The sequence below is a fragment of the Pseudopodoces humilis genome, chromosome 7 (genome assembly GCF_049639895.1).
Source record: "Pseudopodoces humilis isolate 2021_Gansu_Grassland_sample_001 chromosome 7, ASM4963989v1, whole genome shotgun sequence".
NCBI classification, from domain to species: domain Eukaryota; kingdom Metazoa; phylum Chordata; class Aves; order Passeriformes; family Paridae; genus Pseudopodoces; species Pseudopodoces humilis.
In genome coordinates this window covers 50774839-50797153 of record NC_142206.1, presented here as the reverse complement: position 1 = coordinate 50797153, position 22315 = coordinate 50774839, and the positions used below count along the sequence as shown (strand labels likewise).

General features: G+C 36.6%; 1 protein-coding gene across 9 annotated transcripts in view; it reads left to right on the top strand.

The window, feature by feature from the left end:
• SETD3 (SET domain containing 3, actin N3(tau)-histidine methyltransferase) overlaps positions 1-22315 on the top strand; it is a 60423-nt gene that overhangs the window by 17925 nt on the left and 20183 nt on the right. For 3 of the 9 annotated variants that reach the window (XM_014250002.2, XM_088058211.1, XM_088058210.1), the window contains exons 2-6: positions 4392-4501; positions 6170-6262; positions 9098-9246; positions 10348-10420; positions 10921-11177. In XM_014250002.2, the coding sequence (XP_014105477.1) occupies positions 4399-4501; positions 6170-6262; positions 9098-9246; positions 10348-10420; positions 10921-11177 (675 nt within the window). In that variant the 5' untranslated portion in view covers positions 4392-4398. Of the gene's footprint in view, positions 1-2610; positions 2731-3573; positions 3726-3785; positions 3932-4391; positions 4502-6169; positions 6263-9097; positions 9247-10347; positions 10421-10920; positions 11178-22315 lie in introns of those variants that run through there. The other 6 variants (XM_014250006.2, XM_088058209.1, XM_088058207.1 and 3 more) reach the window with 5 other exon arrangements.

The following is a 22315-nucleotide window of genomic DNA, read 5'->3' as shown; positions in this document are numbered from 1 at the left end:
ATATATAAATAAATATATAATATATATATCATATGGATTTATTGCTTCTTCTGTTGTCATGCAGATACTAGCAAACACCTCTTCTTTTCATTGCTGTGTCAAAAAGAGGGTTCATTCTTTCTAAACAGTAGTTTTAGTCGCTTGCAAAAAAAAAGATACTTTTTGTCTGAAATTTTATGTAAAATTAAAAATATTTTGGGATTTTTTTTCCCTGAAGTTACAAACATTTCTTGTAATTCTTGGATTTTTTAAATTGAAATTTGACTCTAAAATCTGTTTCGTGAACTGAATTACAAAAGGTAGTTTCACAAAGGAAGCACACTTACTTTTTCCATATCGTGTCTCCCACTATCATTATAACCCGTCATTTGCTGGTTAAGTACAGCAGGGCACTCCTTAACTAAACTTTTTTCCCAAACAAGAAATTGGATTAAGTGTTCTGTTAGATTTCAGACATTTTGAAGAAGCATTCATAATCTATTTTTAGGTTATATATTTTACAAGATATAATGTGTGACTTTTTAATGGCACATAGACTTCACTGTGCTGGTATTTGGAATACGTTTTCTAGTCAGCTATGTATAGCAGCAAATCCTATCAAATTATGGCTCTCGCTAAACAATACAGCTGTCAAATGCATTAGGTTTAAATAGTTATATCTGTTTCATGTAACTGAATAGTGAATGAAGACAAGTATGTAGGAAGTAGAAGGCTGTTTTTCTGATTGGGAATTGGATGAAAAATGCACTTTTGATCAAGGTAGATGGTTCCTTAAAAGGAAATACTTCCTTAACCAGATAGCTCAAGATATCAGTCTGATGGTTTTGCTTTTTTTTTTTTTTTTGTGTGTGAGACTTGCTGATTTAATCATGCATGCAGAATGTTTTCTCTGTAGAAATTCTGATGGCTAAGAAGCAATAGTTAGACAGGATGCATGTATCAAAGGAGAGAGCAGAGATACTTACAGAGCTTATTTCATATTCATATACTTGGTAGCAGTGTACTGAAAAAATGCATTTCTGATTATGCTGCCATCAATCTTAGGAGTTATGTTCAATGAACCTGGTTTTTCTATGGTATGTTTGCTGTGTGTTACTGGAACATTAGTAGTAGCTAAGACATATCTTGTATTAGGCTTTAATTTCTTGTAAAGACCAGATTTCAGCTAGATTTTTGGTTTTGCCCTCTGAAACAATATTAGCCTAGGATGGTAATACAAAACATTGTTCAAATTTTCCTTTTCTTTATATTTGGGAAGCTGAAATTCATATCCTCTGTAATCAGCTTTATCTGTAGGCATAATTCTTGGCAATACATTCATTGCAATAATGGATTCTTTCTACTAATTTGTTTCATACCAGAAAAAATTAAAAAATTAATGCTGACTGTGAACCATATTTGAATAGCTTCATGTATTGTTGCTCTGAATCTATGGTGGAACTTCTCATGTCGTCATGTATAATATATGCACAGTTTTCTTTGTTTTTTTCTTCTCATAAATTTACTGAAGGATGTTTATATTTCAAGCAGATTATTCCTTTTAATATAACTTTAAAAGAAAGTAATGGAAATAAAAACCCTGCAGTATATAGAACATTCGCTAAGATTGTTTTTCTCCAATTTATTGATAATTAACTTGCTTCATTTTTGGAAATGAGAAAACAAAATCCTTCAAAATAATTACATTTTATCAACCTACATATCTTAATACTTATTAGTATCTTGATATAAACTATATGTCATAATTTATAACTTTTATAATGAAATACACAATTTGTGAGAGCTTTAATTTTCTGATGATTCTAAAGATGGAGGGACTTGTGCTTAGAGGGAATGTAGAAAACATTTTTATGAATCAACACAGAACTGCATTGTTCTTGCTCTTAAGATTTTGGACTGCATCTCCAATCCTGCTGTTGGATCCATTACAGACCCATCTGATGATTTTTCTTAAGAGCAAAAGAGTCTAAAATAAATGTATCAGAATGGCATATAGGACAGTCAAGTGAATAGGTGATGTTTAAATAAAGTCTTAGTGAAGGATGTATCATGAGAAAACTGCCGGGGGTAAAGAAAAAACAAACCAGAAGGAAAGACAGTATAATGGGAAGACTATGAAAATAAACTCATAAGTTAATTTTTTGTCGGTATTGTTATTCTTTGTCTCACACTGCATTATGGCAGGTTGACCTTTTATATTAATCCTATTTCCAATGAGTACTATTATAAATTCAACATGTATTGCATAATGAGTGTTACTGTCCCTTTCATCTGAGCTGAAAAATACTAAGAAATCTCATATCAAATGTAGCTCTTTGTGATAGAGTGACGCATTTCAAGAGGATGTCCAGTGTTCATTCACAAACATCAAGAGATGTGATCAGGCAGTGGTTCTCACACTGAATCAGTGGGATGTCTCCTTACTAGCTGTGTGCGTGGGCTTTTCATGGTAGAAATTGTATTGGGAAAGCAAGTTATGCAACTCAAGGTGGACTGATGCAATTATGCAACTGGAGTGCTATGGAAGATAGTGTTGAAATTCTTGCATAAGTCAAAGCACTGGTAACCACCAATTCTCCCTTGTCCATGAAGCCATTTACTCTTCTGCTCAAGGCAGTGCAGGGGTTTGCCTTTAGAAGTCTGTTTTCTGATGCCAGTGACATTTATGCCCATCATGCCTGGAAATAACTTCCTTTTAGAACCCATTCTACATTTTGTACAGCAAATGAGGTGAGACTCACTACTTTCTAGTTCTCTGGATCCTTTACTCTTTCCTGCCTCCACCTTGCCTTTCAGTTGGATTTTGTTTGTTTGATTTTAAGTTACCAGTTTTCTGTCATGAGAAATTACCATGACTTTTCAAAGATGGTAGCCAGCAGCCTTCCAGAGACATCAGCCAGCTTTTTCAGTACTTTGGATGTTTCCCCTCTGATCCTGGATACATGTGTATGTCCAGTTTACCTAGATAGCTTTTTGACTTGGTAGATCCTCTCCCTCTAACTTTGCTACTAGATGCAGAAACATCGTAAACCTGATAGCAGCCCTTGCTGGTAAAGACCATGCCCAAAGTGTTGGGTGTCTCAATTTTTTCTGTACCTTTCATCACTTGGTAGCTTCCTGATTTAGCAGCTGAGTTACATTTTCCCCAGAGTGTCTTCTGCTCATGATAAAAACTTTTCTTCCTTGCCTTTCACATTCATCTTCAATATCGGCTCCAAACAAGCTTTGGCCTCCCTCCTTCATCCCCTGCTTGCCCAGACAGTGCATCTATATTCTCCAATTGCCTGTCCCCACTTCCACTTTACCTATGTTTGTGTTTTATTTAAGCTCTGTCAATGAGGACTCCTGTGTACAGTCAGCTGGCCTCCTGCTGTGCCTGCTGGTTTTCTTTCATATTGGGAAGGCTTGTTTTGTGGTCAGAGAAGAGAGTTCAGGAAGATGACTGGCTGTCATGGACTTGTTTGTAGCCTTCCAGATCATTCTGCTTACCATTCCCTGAGCAAGTCCCAGCTCTGTCTACTGCAGTGAGACCACAGTCTTTAGTCTGCTTTTTTCCTTCCTTTCTTTTCTCAGGACTTGCAATACAATTTCACAATTACTGGATCCAAGGCAGTTGGCCATCTTATGCGTGAGCAGTTCTTCCTTATTCATGAGTACCAGATCCTGCATAACCCCTCCCCTAGAAGCCTGTTCAGTGCCAGCATCAGAAATTGCTCCCAGTGCATGTGAGAAATTCCCTGGATATTTCACACCTTACTACACTGCTGTTCCAGGAGGTGTTGTGTGATTTAAGTCCTGCATGAGAACAAGGGGCACTGAATATTGGAATACCAGCCTAAGATGGTGTTCCATTTACTTCAGGAACTGAAAATAAGTTTTCTTTAACTAGTTGCCTTGACTCACAAGAAGCTGCAGCAAAGATATACAGATGGTATCTTGATTTTATTTTGAAATGGAATACTTAATTTTCAATTCATTTTGAATTACTATGTAATGAACAGTCAAAATACTAATTCAGCCACTATTGGCCATGCAGCTGATGAGATAAAATAACCTGGTTTTCTATAGCCTGAATACTCTGGAATCCATAATATTTGTTCACGACTAATGAATTTGCATGCAATTCAAATAATTTTTCTTTATGTCTCTAAGATTGCTAGTTTCTAATTACCCTGAAGTAATTAATGTGCAACTACATGAAATACTGCTTCAGATTGCACTGTATGGCACTTAAATTCAGGCCATGCAAATAATACTTGCACATATGTATGTGCGAGAAATAATTTCTCTTTTTTTTTTTACCTGACTAGTGAAAGAAGATCTTGTTCATTTATACTTCCATATTTTGTTTCATTGTATTTGGTGACGGTATACTTCTTAATCTCTTTTAGTTGGAAGATGGGGAAGAAGAGCCGAGTAAAAACTCAGAAGTCAGGTACAGGAGCTACAGCGACAGTATCTCCGAAGGAAATGTTGAATCTAATTAGTGAGTTATTGCAAAGTAAGTTTAGTTTTTATGACTCTCTGGGAAAAGGGCTGGTGTGCAAACCACTCAAAAACATTTTCTTGTTGAAGCCAGTGAGTTGTATTTTTACTGTAAGTGGCCAAGCTTGCTATTTCAGAGTGCTTAAGATAGTTTTGTGTGTATCTCAGAGTATCTATCTCTGTTAATATATGCAATCATTGGCTTATTTAGGTGGGTATTTATTGGATAGACCATATTTGTGGCAGCATTGCACTTTTCCTCTGAATAAATGCTGTTTGAGATTAGACTTCTAAACAACTAGGTAACTTGGCATTAAAGCTTTGTCAAAAATGTTTTTATAAACTTGAAGAATTAAGCTGTTTCCATTTATCATTTGAACAGTACTTTGAACTTAACTGTGGGAAACAGTAATACAACTCAGTTTAACTGCACAGATATTTTTGTTGCTTATATAATTTTTTGGTTGTTGTTGCTGTTTGGAAACTTTTCGTAGATCTTACAAATATCTTTTTTTACAAAAATCTTTACAAAGATCTTTTCGTAGATCGATAGACCAAAGATTGTTTCAGTTGTTGTGGAACTTGGAACTCATCCATTATTTCTAGTAAATATGAAAAAAGGAGCATAATTCCATACAATGATATTAAAGTACTATTGACTCTTTCTACTGTCGTTAGTATCTGTGCTGTGATACAGTTCTTTTTGAAACACAAGTCCAGATTTTCATATTCTGGACACATCTAAATGTTGCTTTAGAAAAACTAAAATTTTTCTTAGCATTGCTCATGAAGAGGAGACAAGGAGTTGGCAAAGCAGTTTGATGCTTATGCTGCAATTGGCCTCTGCTTTGCTACCAAAAATAACATGTAGATCTAATTTGCTAAGCAAAGACAAGTATCAGCTGTTCTTTTTGTCAAGCTTCCATATTTTATTCAATGCTAAGATTTTTCAAATCATTTGAGCAAGGTAATCTTCAGCTGTCCACTTGGATTTACATGGCTTAGATCAAGAAATCCACACACTGACATTTAGAATATTGGCAGAGACACTGTGGATGTTATCTAAAGCTAAAGCATGGCTTTGTGTTCTTTGCTTGTCCCTCCAATACTTGTGCATATGTGAAAACAGTATTGGCTAGGCAGGTCAGATGTATGTACCAGCAAATTTCTCAATTAATTAAGGTATTCTCTGTGCTGTTATTATCTGCTTTCATTACAGCAAGAGTGATGGCAGCAAGCTAATGTAAACAGAGTGCATTGCTTGAATTATTGAAAACAGACACTTTTTTTGTTTGTCTTATCTGAGATATTATTTACTTAATGGCCTAGTTGTTTACCTTTTTTTCTTCCAAGCTTTTTAGACTTCTGCTATTTCTTATATCTGAAAGAATATTAAAAAATAAAAAAGTTATACTGTGAAGATTTCAAAAGGCTAAATTAATTCCATGTCATATAATGGGATGTTTAAAACAGTAGAGATTGTTTCATTTGCCTTGTAAGCATAATTGAGGGACAAATAGTACTGGGGTTCTGTTAAGTTACTGTGAAACCATAAATTAAAATATAAAATATAAAGGTTAAAATATATGTGTTTATATGTATATATGTATATGTGTGTGTGTGCATATATACACATATATATGTATATAATGTACTTTATTAAAGAAAACATTTTTATTTCCAGAATGCAGCAGTCCTCCCCCGGGTCCTGGTAAGGAATGGGAAGAATATGTACAGATCCGTTCACTTGTGGAGAAAATCCGCAAAAAGCAAAAAGGTAAATGTGAAACACTTGCAAGTGTTTCTCAGCTGTTCAGGTGGGCTTCACCACTGGCATTAACCATTTTAATAGTCAGAATTCTGAATGATTATCACAGAGAGATGATGGTGTGAGAATTCTGTCTGATGTAGAAAAAGGAGCTTGAAGTTGTTTTCTCAACACAATCTGAAGGACTAGAAGTAAAAATCCTTAGAGAATAATAGAATGCCTTGGTTCCGGATTGCATGACCTGCTGCTCTGCCTCTATTAAGCTGAACATTCTGAATTTAAATTTGTAACTGTTTTAAGTTACATCAAGACTTCATTGGATGTTGAAACAATTTCAGCAATACAACATTAGGACATCAAGTGATGACAAAAATACGTAAATGCACAAAATAAATACATCAGCTAATAAGTCTATCTGCTCTAAATGAAACACATAATCAAAAGAAAGTTATTATTATAGTTAATGAGGAATTTTATTGCCAGTTTTCCAAAGTTTAAGGTATGCTTAATTTTTCATACTAGACCAATTTTCTTCTGTTATGGTCTGTAACAACTTGCTGTTGATGACACTTTTTTATATTAATTTAGTTATATTTGGAGGCAAGCTTTAAAAGATGCTTTTCATTTAATTTTTAGTAAAATTAACCTCTTTTATGACTGTTGTATTTTCATAACTGAGAAATAACTTTTTAAACTTGCAATGAATAAATTTGGGCTGGACATACCTGGAAAAGTCCTAAACAATTCTTTCTTCTCTGGTATTTATACAGTAGCAGCAAAAATGCCAGACTACATATAAATGGAGCTTGACTAGTTCATGGCACTACTTGATAAAGCAAATACTTTAGAGGCTTGAAATTTCCCTTTCACACCTGTTTTTAATATATTTTGACTGATACATAAAAATCTTACTCCATGAAAGGACTTAACAAACCTCTTTGCTGTATCTTTCTTCTGCACCAGAAAGATTAAACTATCCACAGGGAAGATGCTGCTGGCAGAGATGGTAGAATTAGTGTAACAGTATCTTGTTAATAGAGCATATGTTTTTCTTTGGAAGATACAAAACCTACTAACCACACTACTATTGACATCCAGTTCTCTTTCCATGTAACATTTTTTCATACATAGGGATAGAAATGGTATGGTGTCTTTCAAGACTATTTTTAGTGGAACATAGTAGGAAATGCAACACAGTTTGCTTAATAAGGCTTTAGTTAAGCGGAGGAAGTTCTTGTTGGGAGCTCTGAGATATACAAATTAATATATATTGCTGAGAGTATTACACTATATGCTTTTCTTGACTAGAACGTGAGGTTGCAGAATGTGAACTGGAATGATCTTCGCTATAGAAAACTCTTAATTTGAAAACGGAGTATTTTTAATTTTGAAAATTTTCCTTGTTTGACTCATTAGCAAAATCCTAAATAAAGCTACTTTTCAATATAGATTTTCATCAGTACAGCTATATTTTGTTCCATATAGAAACAATTTATTCCCCAATGGTGCTTATAATTTCAAGGAGGTGGTCTTCTCTTTAATTTTGAAAAATTTTGAAAGTATTGGTCCACATTGTATATCAGGAATGGAAGTAGAATTTCAGAGAGGCTTAAAGAATGGTCCCAATAAAAGCTGGATTTAAGAGCTTCTAGTAGTCTTATACAGTAGCAAAAGCTGGAAATCAAAAGAGCAAAGTCTTGGACAGTATAACACCTACCAAGATCTGTAGAAGCTATGCAACTAGTCTTACCAGGTTTGTGAGTTCATTATGTTCCAAAAAGGACTTTGTAAATGCTTAATAAATTTTTATACTGCATCATCGAAGATGACAGTTTCAAATGATACTTGCACTTTTAAGTTAACTACAGATTTGATTAGTTCTGGGCATTGAAATGTAAAATTTGGAGGCAGGAGGGGGATATTGTAAATATACTAATGCTACTTCCCTAAAATAATTTTAATCTCAAAATGTATTTTATTCCTTGTGTTTAGCCAAAATATCTTAGGATGTAAAATGTCTTGCTGATGACATTTTTGTCAGTCATAAAATGGCCTGAGCATTTTGGGGGCCTTTGGACACTTTTAACATGATCTGACTCTAGTATTTGGGTTGAAGAGAACACACAGAGGCAAAGAGGTACAAAAAGAGCTGGCTGAGTATATAGCCAGGAACTATTACCAAGATATTTAAATGAATTCACAGTAAAGAGGAAAGCTGAGGAAATGAATGAGGCTTGTGATTTCACTGCTGGACCACATGCTATCGGAGAAGCAAAGTTTAAAAGTTTGGATGAGCTCTGTGATGTCAGGAGGATGATCCTTAGATATTTTAGATGTATCCTTAGATATTTTAGTAGATCCATGTGTTACAGGAAAAGTCTAACAGCCTTGTATGCAAAAGAGGGAACTCAAGATCTGCTTATCATAAGTTGCAATGCTGAATTAATGAAATTACAGCTTGCCTCTCAAATTCTTCCTGGTCTGTATCAACATGTTGTGGTGATTGCATTTATCATTGATATTAAGATTGGAAATATTTTGGCTTTTATTAAAAGGGGAAGAAGTGGAGAGTTTCATATTCCATTACTGCTCAGTTTGGGCAGTTGCATTTTTAAGATGAATGGTAAGCCAGTTTGGCATATTATTGAATTTGATGAAAATTGGGTATGACATTTATATAGTATTGAGTAACACTTAACAGAGACCAGTTCTGACTCAGCTGCTTCAAAGTAGCACTGCTGTGAGATAGCAGATATCTTTTTACATGGACTTTTATATTGAGCTTTTTTACCTTTCTGGATCCTCTTATTTCTGCATTTGTTTTTCAATAAATTGTGTATATAGGTTTGTCTGTTGTCTTTGATGGAAAAAGAGATGACTATTTCCCTGAATTGATAAAGTGGGCAACTGAAAATGGAGCATCCACAGAGGGTTTTGAAATAGCTAACTTTGAAGAGGAGGGATTTGGTTTGAAAGCAACAAGAGAGATAAAGGTGAGCATGTGAACATTTGACTTAGTTTAGAAAATAGTGTTTGGAATGTATCTGCAGAGCTCTGAAACGCTCACCCTTTCCCCCCTTTTAACTGCTTATTCTGTTCTGAAACATTACCAACTCCGTGTACTTGAGAACATTATTGATAAGATTGAGTATTATTTTTGATGACTACTGGTAGTACTGTGAATTTTAAATTAATATTTTTTTCTTCTGTGTTGTCCATACTCTTTACCTAATCACAAGAGTACTCTACCACACTGATGTATCACTTTATTCCATGTTTTCTAACTAATTTAGTCTCTTCTCTTCTTTTATGTGCCAGTTTAAGAACTGAAGTCTTTTCCTGAAAAAGAGGTATTTGCAATACCTATTTAGTCTCTTTTTCATTCGTGTCCCTTCTTTTAAAGAATTGGTCTTTTTGTCTCAGAAAGAGGTGTTTGCAGTACCTATTTTCCAGTGAAAATGAAAAAATCCCCAAATTATGATAATTGTAAAGGATTTTTTTAATCATCAGATAAGGAGTATAGACACACACAGAAGTAGCTAACTATTAAAAGGTAAGCATTTAAAATTGTGTCTTTCCATTCCCATTTTGTGTGTGGGAAACAGCTTTGAAGACCAATTAGCTGTTGTAGAAAGACTCTTAGAAAGTGAGCATAGTACGATCATTTTATAGCTTCATTAGCACACAGTTAATTCATTGATAGAAATCCTGAGCAGTTCTTCTGAAATAAAAACAGCCAATATGGAAAAAATTATACTGTGAGAAAATATGCGATCATATACTTATTAGCAATACAATGTATCTGGTAGTTTTATGGTTATGTTGTACATGTTAGCAGTTCCAAAATGGAAGGGCTTTATTTTATATCTGAGTGTCTGTGTTTAAAGCTTTGTGTAATGCAGATTGAAACATTCGGTTACCACAATATGAAACAGAGGTTGCTTGTTGAATTTGCAGTGGAAGACAAGGAAGAATTTTGATTTTAAAAAAATAATGCAAACAATTTATAATTTAAAGTTGGTATATATTTGAGACACTTGGCATATCATATAAATGCTAACTGACCCTCTATTGCATTTCTTTCCTTTCTGTAGGCTGAAGAATTGTTTTTGTGGGTTCCTAGAAAACTGTTGATGACGGTTGAGTCAGCTAAAAATTCAGTCTTAGGTAAGAGCTCAAGGAAGTTCTTAAGAAAGAAATTAATATTTATGGGATCTTTCAGTAGGAGACTTTTTTTTAGCTGATCTTCTTTATTACAGGGCTTGCTTATCATGCCAGACATCAGGTTTGGAATACTTAGAAGCTTGAAGTGGAAAGAATTTAATTTCCCAGTTAGTTTCTGGCTGAGTGCACTGGATATCTTCCACAAGTGTGTGTGTTATTTTGAACACATATCATGTAGCTTGTATAATATTTGGAGATAAAATGTTCTGAGGTATTGAGAATATTGTTCTAGTTTTGTCATGCAATTGTACATGAGGCATTTTCTGTGTCAAAAAACTTGCAGTATAATACAGTGTAGGCAGCTAAATATTTTAGAAACCTGAAAACCTTTTCTTTTCTTTAAGTGCTAACCTATTATTTAATCATGTTAATTTAAAGTAAATCTAGGATGATATTTTCTATGGAGAACCAATTTAATTCCTCACCTTCCTTGGTTAATTCAGGATCTCTGTATTCTCAAGATCGAATTCTTCAAGCCATGGGCAATATAACATTGGCATTCCATCTCCTTTGTGAGCGAGCCAACCCCAACTCTTTCTGGCTGCCCTACATCCAGACTCTCCCCAGTGAATATGATACTCCTCTCTATTTTGAAGAAGATGAAGTACAGTATCTTCAATCAACTCAGGCCATACATGATGTTTTTAGCCAATATAAAAATACAGCTCGACAGTATGCCTATTTCTACAAAGTTATTCAGGTAAGAATCTTAAATACAGTGTATACATGTTGTTCTCATGTTCCTTATTGTAGTAAGTGTGAAAACACTGATGCTGAATAATAGTACTAGTATATTGCCCTTAAAAGTCTGAATCATTAAAGCAATTTCCTGCTGTTTTTTTGAACCACTACTGAAATTTTGCGGTTCAGTAGGCTTATGGGTATATAAAAATGTATTTAGCTGGTTGAGAAGTGATTACTGCCCTTTGTTTAAAAATGGGCAAGGCTTCATCTGGAATACTGTACAGTTTTGGGCCCACCAGTGCAAAAGACACATTGACAAACTGGAAACTTGTTGACAAACTGGAATGAGACCAGAGGAAAGCTATTAAGATGTAATTTGCTTCAGCCCTTTATCTGTTTGGGAGACTAAGGGAGCTGGATTTGTTTTCCAAGGAAAAGGAGATAAGGAATGATCCAGTCACTGCTGCCATCTTGCTAGTTAGCCAGTTGCTAGAAGTTTGCAGGTTGGAAACTTTTCTACATGACTTGCAGAGATTTACAACCTGTGCCTTTATGATTCTTTGAAAAATGTGTAGTTTGCACTTAACAAAGTAAAATTATAATTGTTAATTGACAGAATAAAACCGTTGCATATGTTGTGTTTCCAATGAACATGGATTAACTGTTGTTTTCTGTTCTGTCTAGTGTAATTATTTTGATTGCTTTCAAATACAAAGATAAACCCATCTGGTAACAGGGTATGGAGAGGCTTGAGATGGGTGAACTTTTCATTGTGTTCTGAAGTAATGATTTAATCCAAGTTTTTAACAGAGCTCTGTTATTCTGACTGATACCTAGATATAATGTTGTAAGTGAATGTTGATGTGTTGTTCTCAAGGTAGTGCTCAATGTCCGAATACCCAAAGCTTTTTGTGACACAATCTGTATAAAAAAATCTATGGCTTTATGTACTGAATCGCCCCAAATGAGTGATCTAGAGACATTTTGTTTGGCCTTGGGAGAGGTCAGAAGACACAAGACAATTCTACTCTCCTTTAGTGTTACCAGAGCTCCAAAGCTATTCTATCAATTGTTCTAATTCAACAAAATTTACATTATTTTGTGTAGCTGTTTGGTGTTTCAAGAACTGAGTATGTTTCAAACACAGATTCAGTTTATGGAGTGTAAGGAGGAGAGGGCTACTTTTTGAAAACTGAAGTAACTGAAAATTATGGGTGAAAGCCAAATCAGATGCACAAAGAGTAAGCTAGAAAGAGTGGCTTTGATATCAGAAGGGAACTGAATTCTAACTTCCAGGTGTCACAATTCAGGAAACAATAGTTCAGCCAACACTTTTTTTCTTGCTGTGTCCTATCCTAGACTGCCAATCCAGACTTGGCCTTCCAGCATTCACTTAGTTTCTCAAAATATGTTGCCTGATCAAGCAGAGCTTCTGAATGTTGTGCCGTTTCACATTTTTTTCACCCTAAAAAGATCTACTGTTTTTAACAAGTATTTAGCAGAATATTGTGGAACATTATCCAATTCTTCTAGCTGCTATTCTTGCTCTTGCAGTTCTTTTCAGAACTGAATCAGCTGAATCAGCTGAACTATCATTATTATCAGTTCCATCATTTTCACTGACTAACCCTGCACTAGTAGTATTATGTGAGAGGTTATGTGACTGCAACATTAATTAAAAAAAAAAAACCAAACCCTGAAATGCAGAATGGTCAGAAAACTAGATCAATTTCCTTTGGTTCTCCTGGCAAATGTTTTTACTGCTTGTCTTGTGTTCTTGTTACGTATCTTGTTCTATAGCTGTTGTTTCACATTGTTGAACATGAGCATGAAGGTAGATCAGGTAGGATTCATTTGCTTTATTTACTTTCTTTTGTAGAGTCATAGGTAATAAATATTAGTTACATTTTTAAGTGGGTTCTGGTTGTTTGATGCCTTACTTCAGCACTGCCATGTAACCACAATTTCAGCTGAATGTTTGTTTACTATTATTCAGCAAATTCTACAAGTCACATTTGAAAGTCAAATAAATTCAGTTGGCTTGAGGAATACCAACTGTACGTATTGGGCAAATACTATTAATGTTTTTGATGAAAACTTATGGAAAAGTTTAAATTTTTGATTTCTGTTTCTGCTGTCTTGTAATTTATGAAATGGCAGAGTAAAAAAGTTCAGAGAGGAAAAATAAAAGTCTTTTTCTTCCCTAAAACAAAGTACCATTTTTCCTTATTCATAAAAACTGAAATTAATTTTAGTTTCAGCCTGCATGTATTCATATCATTTTGTGAACAAAATTGACCCACAAAATACTAATGCTAAGGGTAATTCATGAGCAGATGGAAAAGGGAAGAAACAGCGAAAGAGAAATTTGTATATAAATGAAAAAAGCAAAGCAAATCCACTTATCTATGAAAGGCAGTGCTCTGCAATCTTGATGAAATGAGGTTTTTTTAGATTTTTGTATACCATAATTTCGTTCAGTACTACTTCTGCTTTAGTAAAAATGTTTTAATGAAAGCTGTCCTGAGTGACCAGGATTTTCTTATTGCTTTCAGTATTCAGACTGATACTTTTTAAGGTACAAATACCTTTTTAAGTATATGTTTTTAAGTACAAATACATTTTTTGTAATACAAAAATCTTAAAACTGTATTTACTTTATTGATAGTTGTTCTGCTGCAGGAAGTAAGGCTAGCAGAATCTTGAAATAAAAGCTGGGGTTTTTTTTCTATTTAAAGGTACCAAAAAAGGGACTACTTTGTGCAGGCAAAATATTTTAATTGCAACATTTTTAGTCTACAAAATATTTCTAATGGTGGGGGGAATATAAGGGTTAACAAGTCCTGTCTTCAAATGCTTCTTTTTCTTTCCAAATAGGGTTGCTAGACTGATTTTAAAATAATTTGGCTTCTGATAGATGTGCAGTTTCAAACATGGTATGAGAAGTGCTGCTGTTTTATTTCCTTAGCTTCTCCATAAATGTGACTGCTGTAGTTCTGACTCCTTCTCCAAGTGCTTAGTCTGGCTACACATGAAGAATGGGCAGGTTTATGAATTTCACAGCTGTTGCAAGCTAAACTGTAGTCTGCTTTGATAAGCAGAAACAGGTGGGATGTTGAGCAGACAAAAATAAACTCTTGAGCATGTTAGCCAGACTCTATAAACCACACTGACACCTCTCTAAACATATGTAATTTGATAACTAAAAAAATAGTTAAAAGTTGTTGCGGATGAACTTTAACGGTGCATTTGGCCTCTGCGCTAGTATCAAAATACAGGGAATGGTCAAAAAACTGTTTTCATTGCTGCAGACTTGTAGTTTGCAAGATTTTTTTAATATAGTTTGTTCCAAAGAGAAATTCTGTAAGCTGCAGGGTTTTCTCAGGGGAAGAGAAAAGAAGGTATGTATGTGATTTCCTTAACATTTATGAACATTGCGTGCCTGCAGAAGGGTGAACAAAGCCCAAATATTTATGGCTTAATGTTAAAAATCTTTTGTGCACTCAAATGTGGTATAATAGACACAAGAGGGAGCCATATAGTTTACAGACAATCACAGTGAGATTATATTCCTAAAGAAAATACAGTCAAGTTTGAAGCTTTTTTAAAAGAATATGCAGTGGTCTTTGTGTTTGATTTTCAGGTGCATCTCTATGCCTGTTTGTAGTCAGCTACAGAGAAGTTTTTGTGAATCAAAACAAGATATAAAGACAAGGAAGGCACTTAGAGAAGGTGGAAGTGTCCAAACTATTTACATTTTGAACATGATGGGTTTGAAGCAGTGTTGTTATCTTTTCCCCAGCTGTAGTAAAGGCTGTTACTCTCCACCTAAATAAAAGACAATTTTATGATAACTTTAGTTGACTTTTAAAATCTTTGAAGTGGTGAATCCAAAACCAGCAGAGCCCATTAGCTAACCATAGCCTTTGCTATGGCTGTATGCATTCAGTGGCACTCTATGAGAAAGTAGTATCTGTATGTAGCTGCCTCTCATGCACTGGAAAAAAAACACTAGTTTTGTTGGACTGTGCAGAATGGCAGTTTGGCATTGATTTACAGTGTTTTCAGCCTGCAGTCTTTGGACCACTGAGGGATCTTTTATTTTTTTTTTTTTCTGAAGAGCACCAGCAAGTTATCTGTCTGGAAACATAGAAACAAACAAAAAAAAACCTGAACCTCAACTGGTATGGTTGACATTGTAGTGGGCCTCAGCTATAAGGCTGCCTGATCAGGAGAAAGGAGAAAATGAATGAGACCTACTGCAGATTGCTAAAAATAACCTCACATCTGCAGGGCCTGGTCCTCCTGGGGGACTTCACTCCAGTATCTGTTAAAGGAACAGCTCAGCAGGGCATAAGCAGTCCTGGAGGTTTGTGGAGAGCTTCCTCAAGCAATGGAGGAGCCAATGAGGAGAGGTGCTCCTTGCATTCATGGACCTCATACTTTAAAACAAGGAAGGTTTTGTTGGAGATGCAAAGGTTGATGACAGCCTTGGCTGTAGTGACCATGAGGTGGTGGGTTTCAGGATCCTGAGAGGAGGAAGCAGAGCAAACAGCAAGGTCACAATGTTGGACTTCAAGAGAGCAGTATTGGCTACTTCATGGATCTGCTTGGAAGAGTCCCATGGGATAAGGCTTTGGAGAGAAGAAGGATCCAATAATGGTTAGTATTGATAGATAAATTCCTCTAAGTTCAGGAGCAGTTCATCCCAAAAGAAGGAAGTCAGGCAAAAGTGCCAGGAGGCCTTTGTGAATCAACAAGGAACTCCTGGCAAAAACTCAGAAGCATAGAGAAGGTGAAAGCAGGGACAGGTAACCTGACTGGAATATAGAGATGTTGTCCAATCATCTAGGAATGTTGTTAGGAAAGCTAAAGCCCAGCAGTAATTGCATCTTGCAAGGGATATCAAAGGTGACGAAAAGGGTTTCTATATTTACATAGGTGACCAAAGGAGAACCAGGGAAAATGTGGGCCTACTGCTGGATGGAGTGTGGGACCGTGACATAGAACATGTGAAAATCTGGGGTACCAAATGCCTTCTTTACTGGTAAGAGTGACCTTCAGGAGTCCCAAGTACCAGGATGCCATCCAGAGGTGCCTGGACATGCTTGAGAAGTGGGCTCTTGGGAACCTCATGAAGTTCAACAGGGAAAGTGCGAGGTGCTGCACCTCTGGTGAGGCAGCCCATGCTATCAATACAGCTGTGGGTTAAAGGGATTGAGAACAACCCTGCAGAGATGGACATTGGGAGTGCTGGTGGATGAGCCAGCAATGTGTGCTTGCAGCTCAGAAAGCCATTTGCACCCTGAGCTGCATCAAAAGCCGTGTGGCCAGCAGTTTGAGAGAGGGAATTCAGTCTCTCTGCTCTGGTGAGACCCCACTTGGGGTACTGCACCCAGCTGTGGGGTCCCCAGACAGGAAGGACATGGAAAGGTTCCAGAGGATATCCACAAAAATAATCAGAGGATTGAAGTACCTCTCCTGTGAGGAAATGCTGCCAGAGCTGGCCTTGTTCATCCTGGAGAAGAGAAGGCTCCAGGGAGGCCTTAAAGCAGATGTTCTGTAGTTAAAAGAAGGTAAGAAAGATGGGGACCAACTTTTTAGCGGGGCTTGTTGCAAAAGGACATGGGGTAATGGTTTCAAACTAAGAGAGGGTTGGTTTAGACTGGATATAAGGAAGGCATTTTTTACAATAAGAGTGGTGAAATGCTGGCACAGGTTTCCCAGAGAGGTTGTAGATGCCCTATTCCTGGAAACATTCCAGGTCAGCTTGGTTGGGGCTCTGAGCAATCATGATCTAGTTGAAGATGTTCCTGTTCATCACAGTGAGGAGCTGGACTAGGTGACCCTTAAAGGTCATTTCCAATGCAAACTAGATGACTCTCAGTGATCTTTGGGTGATCATGATGATTGGGAGACATTCCTGAGGACTGGAAGAAAGCAAATGTCACTCCTGTCTGGATAGAATGATGAACTGCAATCCCGTCAGCCTCACTTCAGTTTCTGGTAAGGTGCCATCCAGTGGGACTTTGACAGGCTGGAGAAATGGGCTGCCAATTGATGTTTAGCAAGAAGTGCAAAATCCTGCACTTGGTGTGAAATAATCCCATTATTTTGTTGGGGGACAAGTTGAGCATGAGCCAGCAATGTGTCCTTGCAGCAAAAAGGGCTAATGGCATCCTGGCTGCATTAGGATTGTTGGCAGCATGTTGAGAGAGGTGATCCTTCTCCTCTACTCAGCACTGGTGAGGCCACACCCAGAGTACTGTGTCCAGCACTGGGCTTCCCAGTACAAGAGAGATCAGTTTAATTCTAAAATTCTAAGTGAATGGAGAAAGCAAAATCACCTATTTAAGTAACATTTTAGCAAGTAAACTTGCTTTGATTCGGTTTTATGTTTCTTTGCAAAGTTAATGAGCAAATACTTGCTAGTGCTTTCTTTTCCGTCAAGCTACTCTTACTTAAGAAGGCAGAAGCTGTTCCATGAATCACAGTCTTTTTAATATTTTTGTTTAATAGAATCTCTTTGGTAGAAGTTGTTAATAATTTTTAGGTATTATCTGTAGTCTGGTTTGTTTCCAGCATTTAACAGGAACATTGTCGAGCAGTTTTCTGAGTAGGGTGTACTGACAGCTGGACACTGTGAAAGTGTTGTTGTAGTCCCATTGTGAATACAAGCTTTGCAGTAATCTGTCCAAAGATGTTTTTATCTGTTTGTGTGCAGTACTGGACAGAGAACTTAATTTCCTGGAGGCTGTAATCCCTTTTGATGAGATACTAAATTTCATATATTATTCATATAAAATTTGACTAATTAATTTAGCCTGAATGAAATTCTAAAATCCAGTCATTAGCTGTTGGGGACTGGAATATAATTTTAGTTAGGATGTTTAACACATCAATTTCTAGATTTCAAAATAATGTTATAGCATCTTTAAAACCTGGTATCATGTGTGACTCTTCAATATTGGGTATATTAGATGAGATTTCACATCTCTAGCATAATTTCTACACCAATTTTTGAAGTTGTGATGATGCTTTCAATATGACTTGTGCTAGCCTTACGTTATTTTTCTGTGTTGTTTTTAATCTATCCTATTCCAATAAGCATATGATTTTCCAGGTCAGCATGAAGTAGAACATCTGGTGTCTCTCTGTACTTGGCTTGAAGACACCACCATGTAACTTTTGTATGCTAAATGATATTTGAGTTGAATGCAGACAAGTATACTGTCTTTTAAAGCACTGTATTGAAGTAATTAGAAGGTGTTTATTATTTTTAAGTTGATGTAATAGAGAATTTTAATTTTAATGCTTGCAAAGAGTTCAACCAATATGCAGTCAAAAGCAAATGCATTTGAAACAGAATTCAGTTTGGTTTCCAGGTAGGTCTTCAGGATTCTCAGTTTTCCTCCCTGCTTGATTTATACTCATTGGCATACCAGTCAAATAGCTTTTTTTCAGAAATTATGTCAGTGACACTGTGAAAAATGGGTGGAAGAAAGATAGCACAGTTGTAAACCCTGTAAAATCTTTCACTTTTGTTTACTTGTCTACTATGCATGTCACCTTAAGGAGAGATCTAAAATTACATTGAGTGGGCAGTTGCAAAGGTAAAAATACTGTTGCTATCTAATTTGTTACGTCTGGATTTCAATGCCCAAGTTGTTCTTCTTGATCAATAATAAATAAATAGGCAGTTAATAATGAAATATAGTTATGCTTTTCTGTGTTTTTCTTCTCTGTGAAGGCCAAAATATTGTATTACTCTGTTTTGCTGGCAGCAGATTGAAGATTGACAGTATGCTTGTACTGTACCACTTAGTGTATCTGCTGTAAGGTGGTTTAAACTTTGCAAACATGTGCCAAATTCCTGATTTTTGTGTCACTTCTGGTATAACCCACCCCCGGCTATGATGACAGTAACAGCAGATCCTGGGGCTCCGTTGGGCCATTCCTGTGGCTGCCCCTCGCCAGGGCAGAAGCAGCTCCAGGCTTTGCTGGGTTGCGTCTGTCCAAGTCAGGCAGATGAAGAGCTCAAGTCCTTGCGTGGGTGGGAGGTTCTGCTGCCTTCTTCCCCCGTTCCTTCCTTGCCTTCCACGGGAACACGGCGACAGCTCTGGGCTTTGAGCCAGCCGGACACAGGAGGAGGTGTTTGGCTGTTCAGGCAGCGTTTGCTCCTGAAACAGCTGTTCCCTATCTCCTCCAAGGAAAAGGTGGCAGGCCATATGGAGGCATCCTGTGGTCCAGATTCAGACGATGGGCACCAGTTGGACCATGCTGGCCTAGATTGAAATACAGGCACGTCCTGCTTGGTGTCTGCTATTTCTTACAGTCAAAATGATTCAAAGTTGGAGGACAGACAGGATAAAACATATCTTTCATTTTGGATATAGATGTTATCTTTCATCATACAGACATTGTTAAGATCTCCTAATCAGCAGGTTTTAATTTATTTTATATTCTGAATGGATTCTGCTATAGTGGCCTAAACGCCTGCTTTTCTCTAGAGAAGTAGAGATGTGCTTCAAAGCATATGTGCCAGCGCAAAACAAAATTTGTTTCTGCATAGTTTAAACCACATTTGGGAGGAATAATACATTCTCTTGTTAGTAGTATGGGTTTTTAAGGCATTTTTTTGAAGATGGGGTTCTCAACCACTCTCCTGGTTGAGAATGCAGATAAGCATCTCTTTTTACAGCCAATAGAGTGGAGAGTTTTTTGTTTGCTTTTCTGTTAGTAGCCTTTTTTTTTTAACTGAGTTGCACTTTGTGGGACATTTGAGTCTATCCCCAGGGATGTTGTCTGTGTCTTTTGTGGAAGTGAATGCCTCAGCAGACATCAGGAGATCATCATGCACTTGCAAGTATACTTTCTCATATGAAGTTTGTACTTATTGTGCAGATTTAATATTTTTCCTGATATAACAGCAGTTACAAATGTTCCATAAATTTAAAATATTATAACAAGCTGATGTTTCTTAGAGCGGAATACTCAAAGGATGTATTCTTTAAGCACTGCAAAATTATACAGGGTACTTATCTTTGTTAAAATTAGTAATTTAACTAAATTACAAAGTGGATTATCCTCTTCAGTCAGACCCAATGCTAATACTCTACACAGTAGGACATTGATATGTTGCTAAGTAAACCAAAGTTTATTTTCTTGTACTATTGTTTGAATGCGGGTTGAAGAGGAAATGGTAAGTTTTTAGTTAGTGTGTGTACCACTGTAGCTGCAGGACCTCTAGTTCCAGGACTTACCATGTCCTGTGGAAGTTTGGTTATGAGGTGATCATGATCCAAGCTTCCACCTGGTAGGATTTATTGGGAAACTTGAGTAGTTGATTCATAGGTAACAAAACTTTGGCCATATTGCAAACTCTTTGTTTGAGGAGTGGTTGTGAATTGGAAATACCATTTCTGTCCTTTCAGAGCAGTTCACTTCAGGGTTTCCATCACAGCATTTTATTTGTGGCTTGTGATTCACCTAACAGTGGAGTTCACTAGTAGTAGAGTTGTAGGATGAATTTGTGCATTAACATAGTGCCTGTGTGTTGCACTAAACAGAATCATAAAGTATCCAGAGTTGGAAGGGGCCCACAAGAATCATCAAAGTCTAGCTCCTGAAATTAACGAGGTAAAATGTTTCCTGAGATGAAAAATGTTCAAGGTAAACTTTGTACCTCAGGAAGAGCCTGTAGGGTAAATGATGTATCATGGTATGCAAACATAGACCCTTGCAAGGAAGCTGGGTTTTGTAGCTATCTTACTGTACCTGTGTGAATGAAACACTGCAGAAAGAACCTGTAAATCTAAGGCTCAACGTGAACAGTAAACTCATATTTTGCAAGGAGATTTACCACAGGAGATAATGTAGCTCCTGTGTCTTTCTGTTATGCAAACTGCTTCAGGAGGGACTTGGGAGGCTGTCTGTTTGCAAAGCATCTCTAATCTCAGCCCAGCTTCTTCTACTTCAGCCCTTATTGGGGCTGCACTCAGCTCTAAGTGGTTTTGTGAAAGGACAAAAAAAGGCATAGAAAACTTGGTCTATGATAAGTAAATGATGAGTGTCTTCTGTTTTGAGAAAGATTAGTATTTCAGAATTGTGTGTGTATACATACACATGTACAGAATAAGTAGTATTCTGAAATGGAGTAATCAAGAAGTGGATGTCAAGGAGTCCATGGCTGTCTTGCTCCTTCCTATTTAAAAAAGGAGATGGTACAAGATTGGAGGTGAGATGCTCAGTTGCAGTCAGTTCAGAGTTGTTGCTGTGTACTCTGTCTACCAAACAGTAATGTCCCTGTTGCATGTGAAGTGGGTTGTCAGTCCTTCACACGTTGAGTTAATAGTTAATGGTTTGAGTTGTCTGTTGTGCCACTGCTGTCTCATTAACAAAGAACAATTTTTGCAGGTAGAAGGTACAGAAAAAGGGACTGTGCAGTTAAATTCCATTGCACCAGAAGGAGTCATTCCACTTTGCTTCCGCTGCATGAGTCCCCTAATAGTCTGGAACAGTGCTTTCTTGTGTATATTGGCAGAAAGTAAATAAAAATTGCTGACATAAAGAATTAAGCAAGAATATTATTTAGATTTAAGAAGTTTTGATCCTGTGGTACCTCTTTTTTTATATTAAGATTCATTCTATTAGGTTTTGCAAAGTAGAATTATCTTTTTTTCAGTTAGGAAAGTCATTTAATGGCACAAGTTTGTGAACATTATTCCTAGCACTTCATGAATTACAATGTTTGAAAATTCCATTGCATGCCTCCATAGTTATAAACTATTGTTACAAAGTAAAATAATCTTTGGCTTTGTCTCCTGTCCTGTACAATGAACTGGCTTCCCTCATTAGGTTAGGCAGCATATGTCCAATGGAAAAAGTGAATTCTTGTTTCCCTGTAGATCACTAGGATCCTCCATTCTGAATTCTTTATTTTACTTAGCTTTAGGGCAGTTAAAACCTCAGCAGCTCCACAGAGAGGAGTTTCTCTTCAAGGCTGCTGCTTCAAAGGCTTTCCAGAGCTGGGAAAGGGACAGTAACCAGCAAATGCTGACAGATCTTACTGCTTCTGGCCCTGAATGTGTGTGTGTTTGTGTTTTTGTACACCTACACATTGGCCTGAAACCATCAAGTAGCATCCACTAAGGC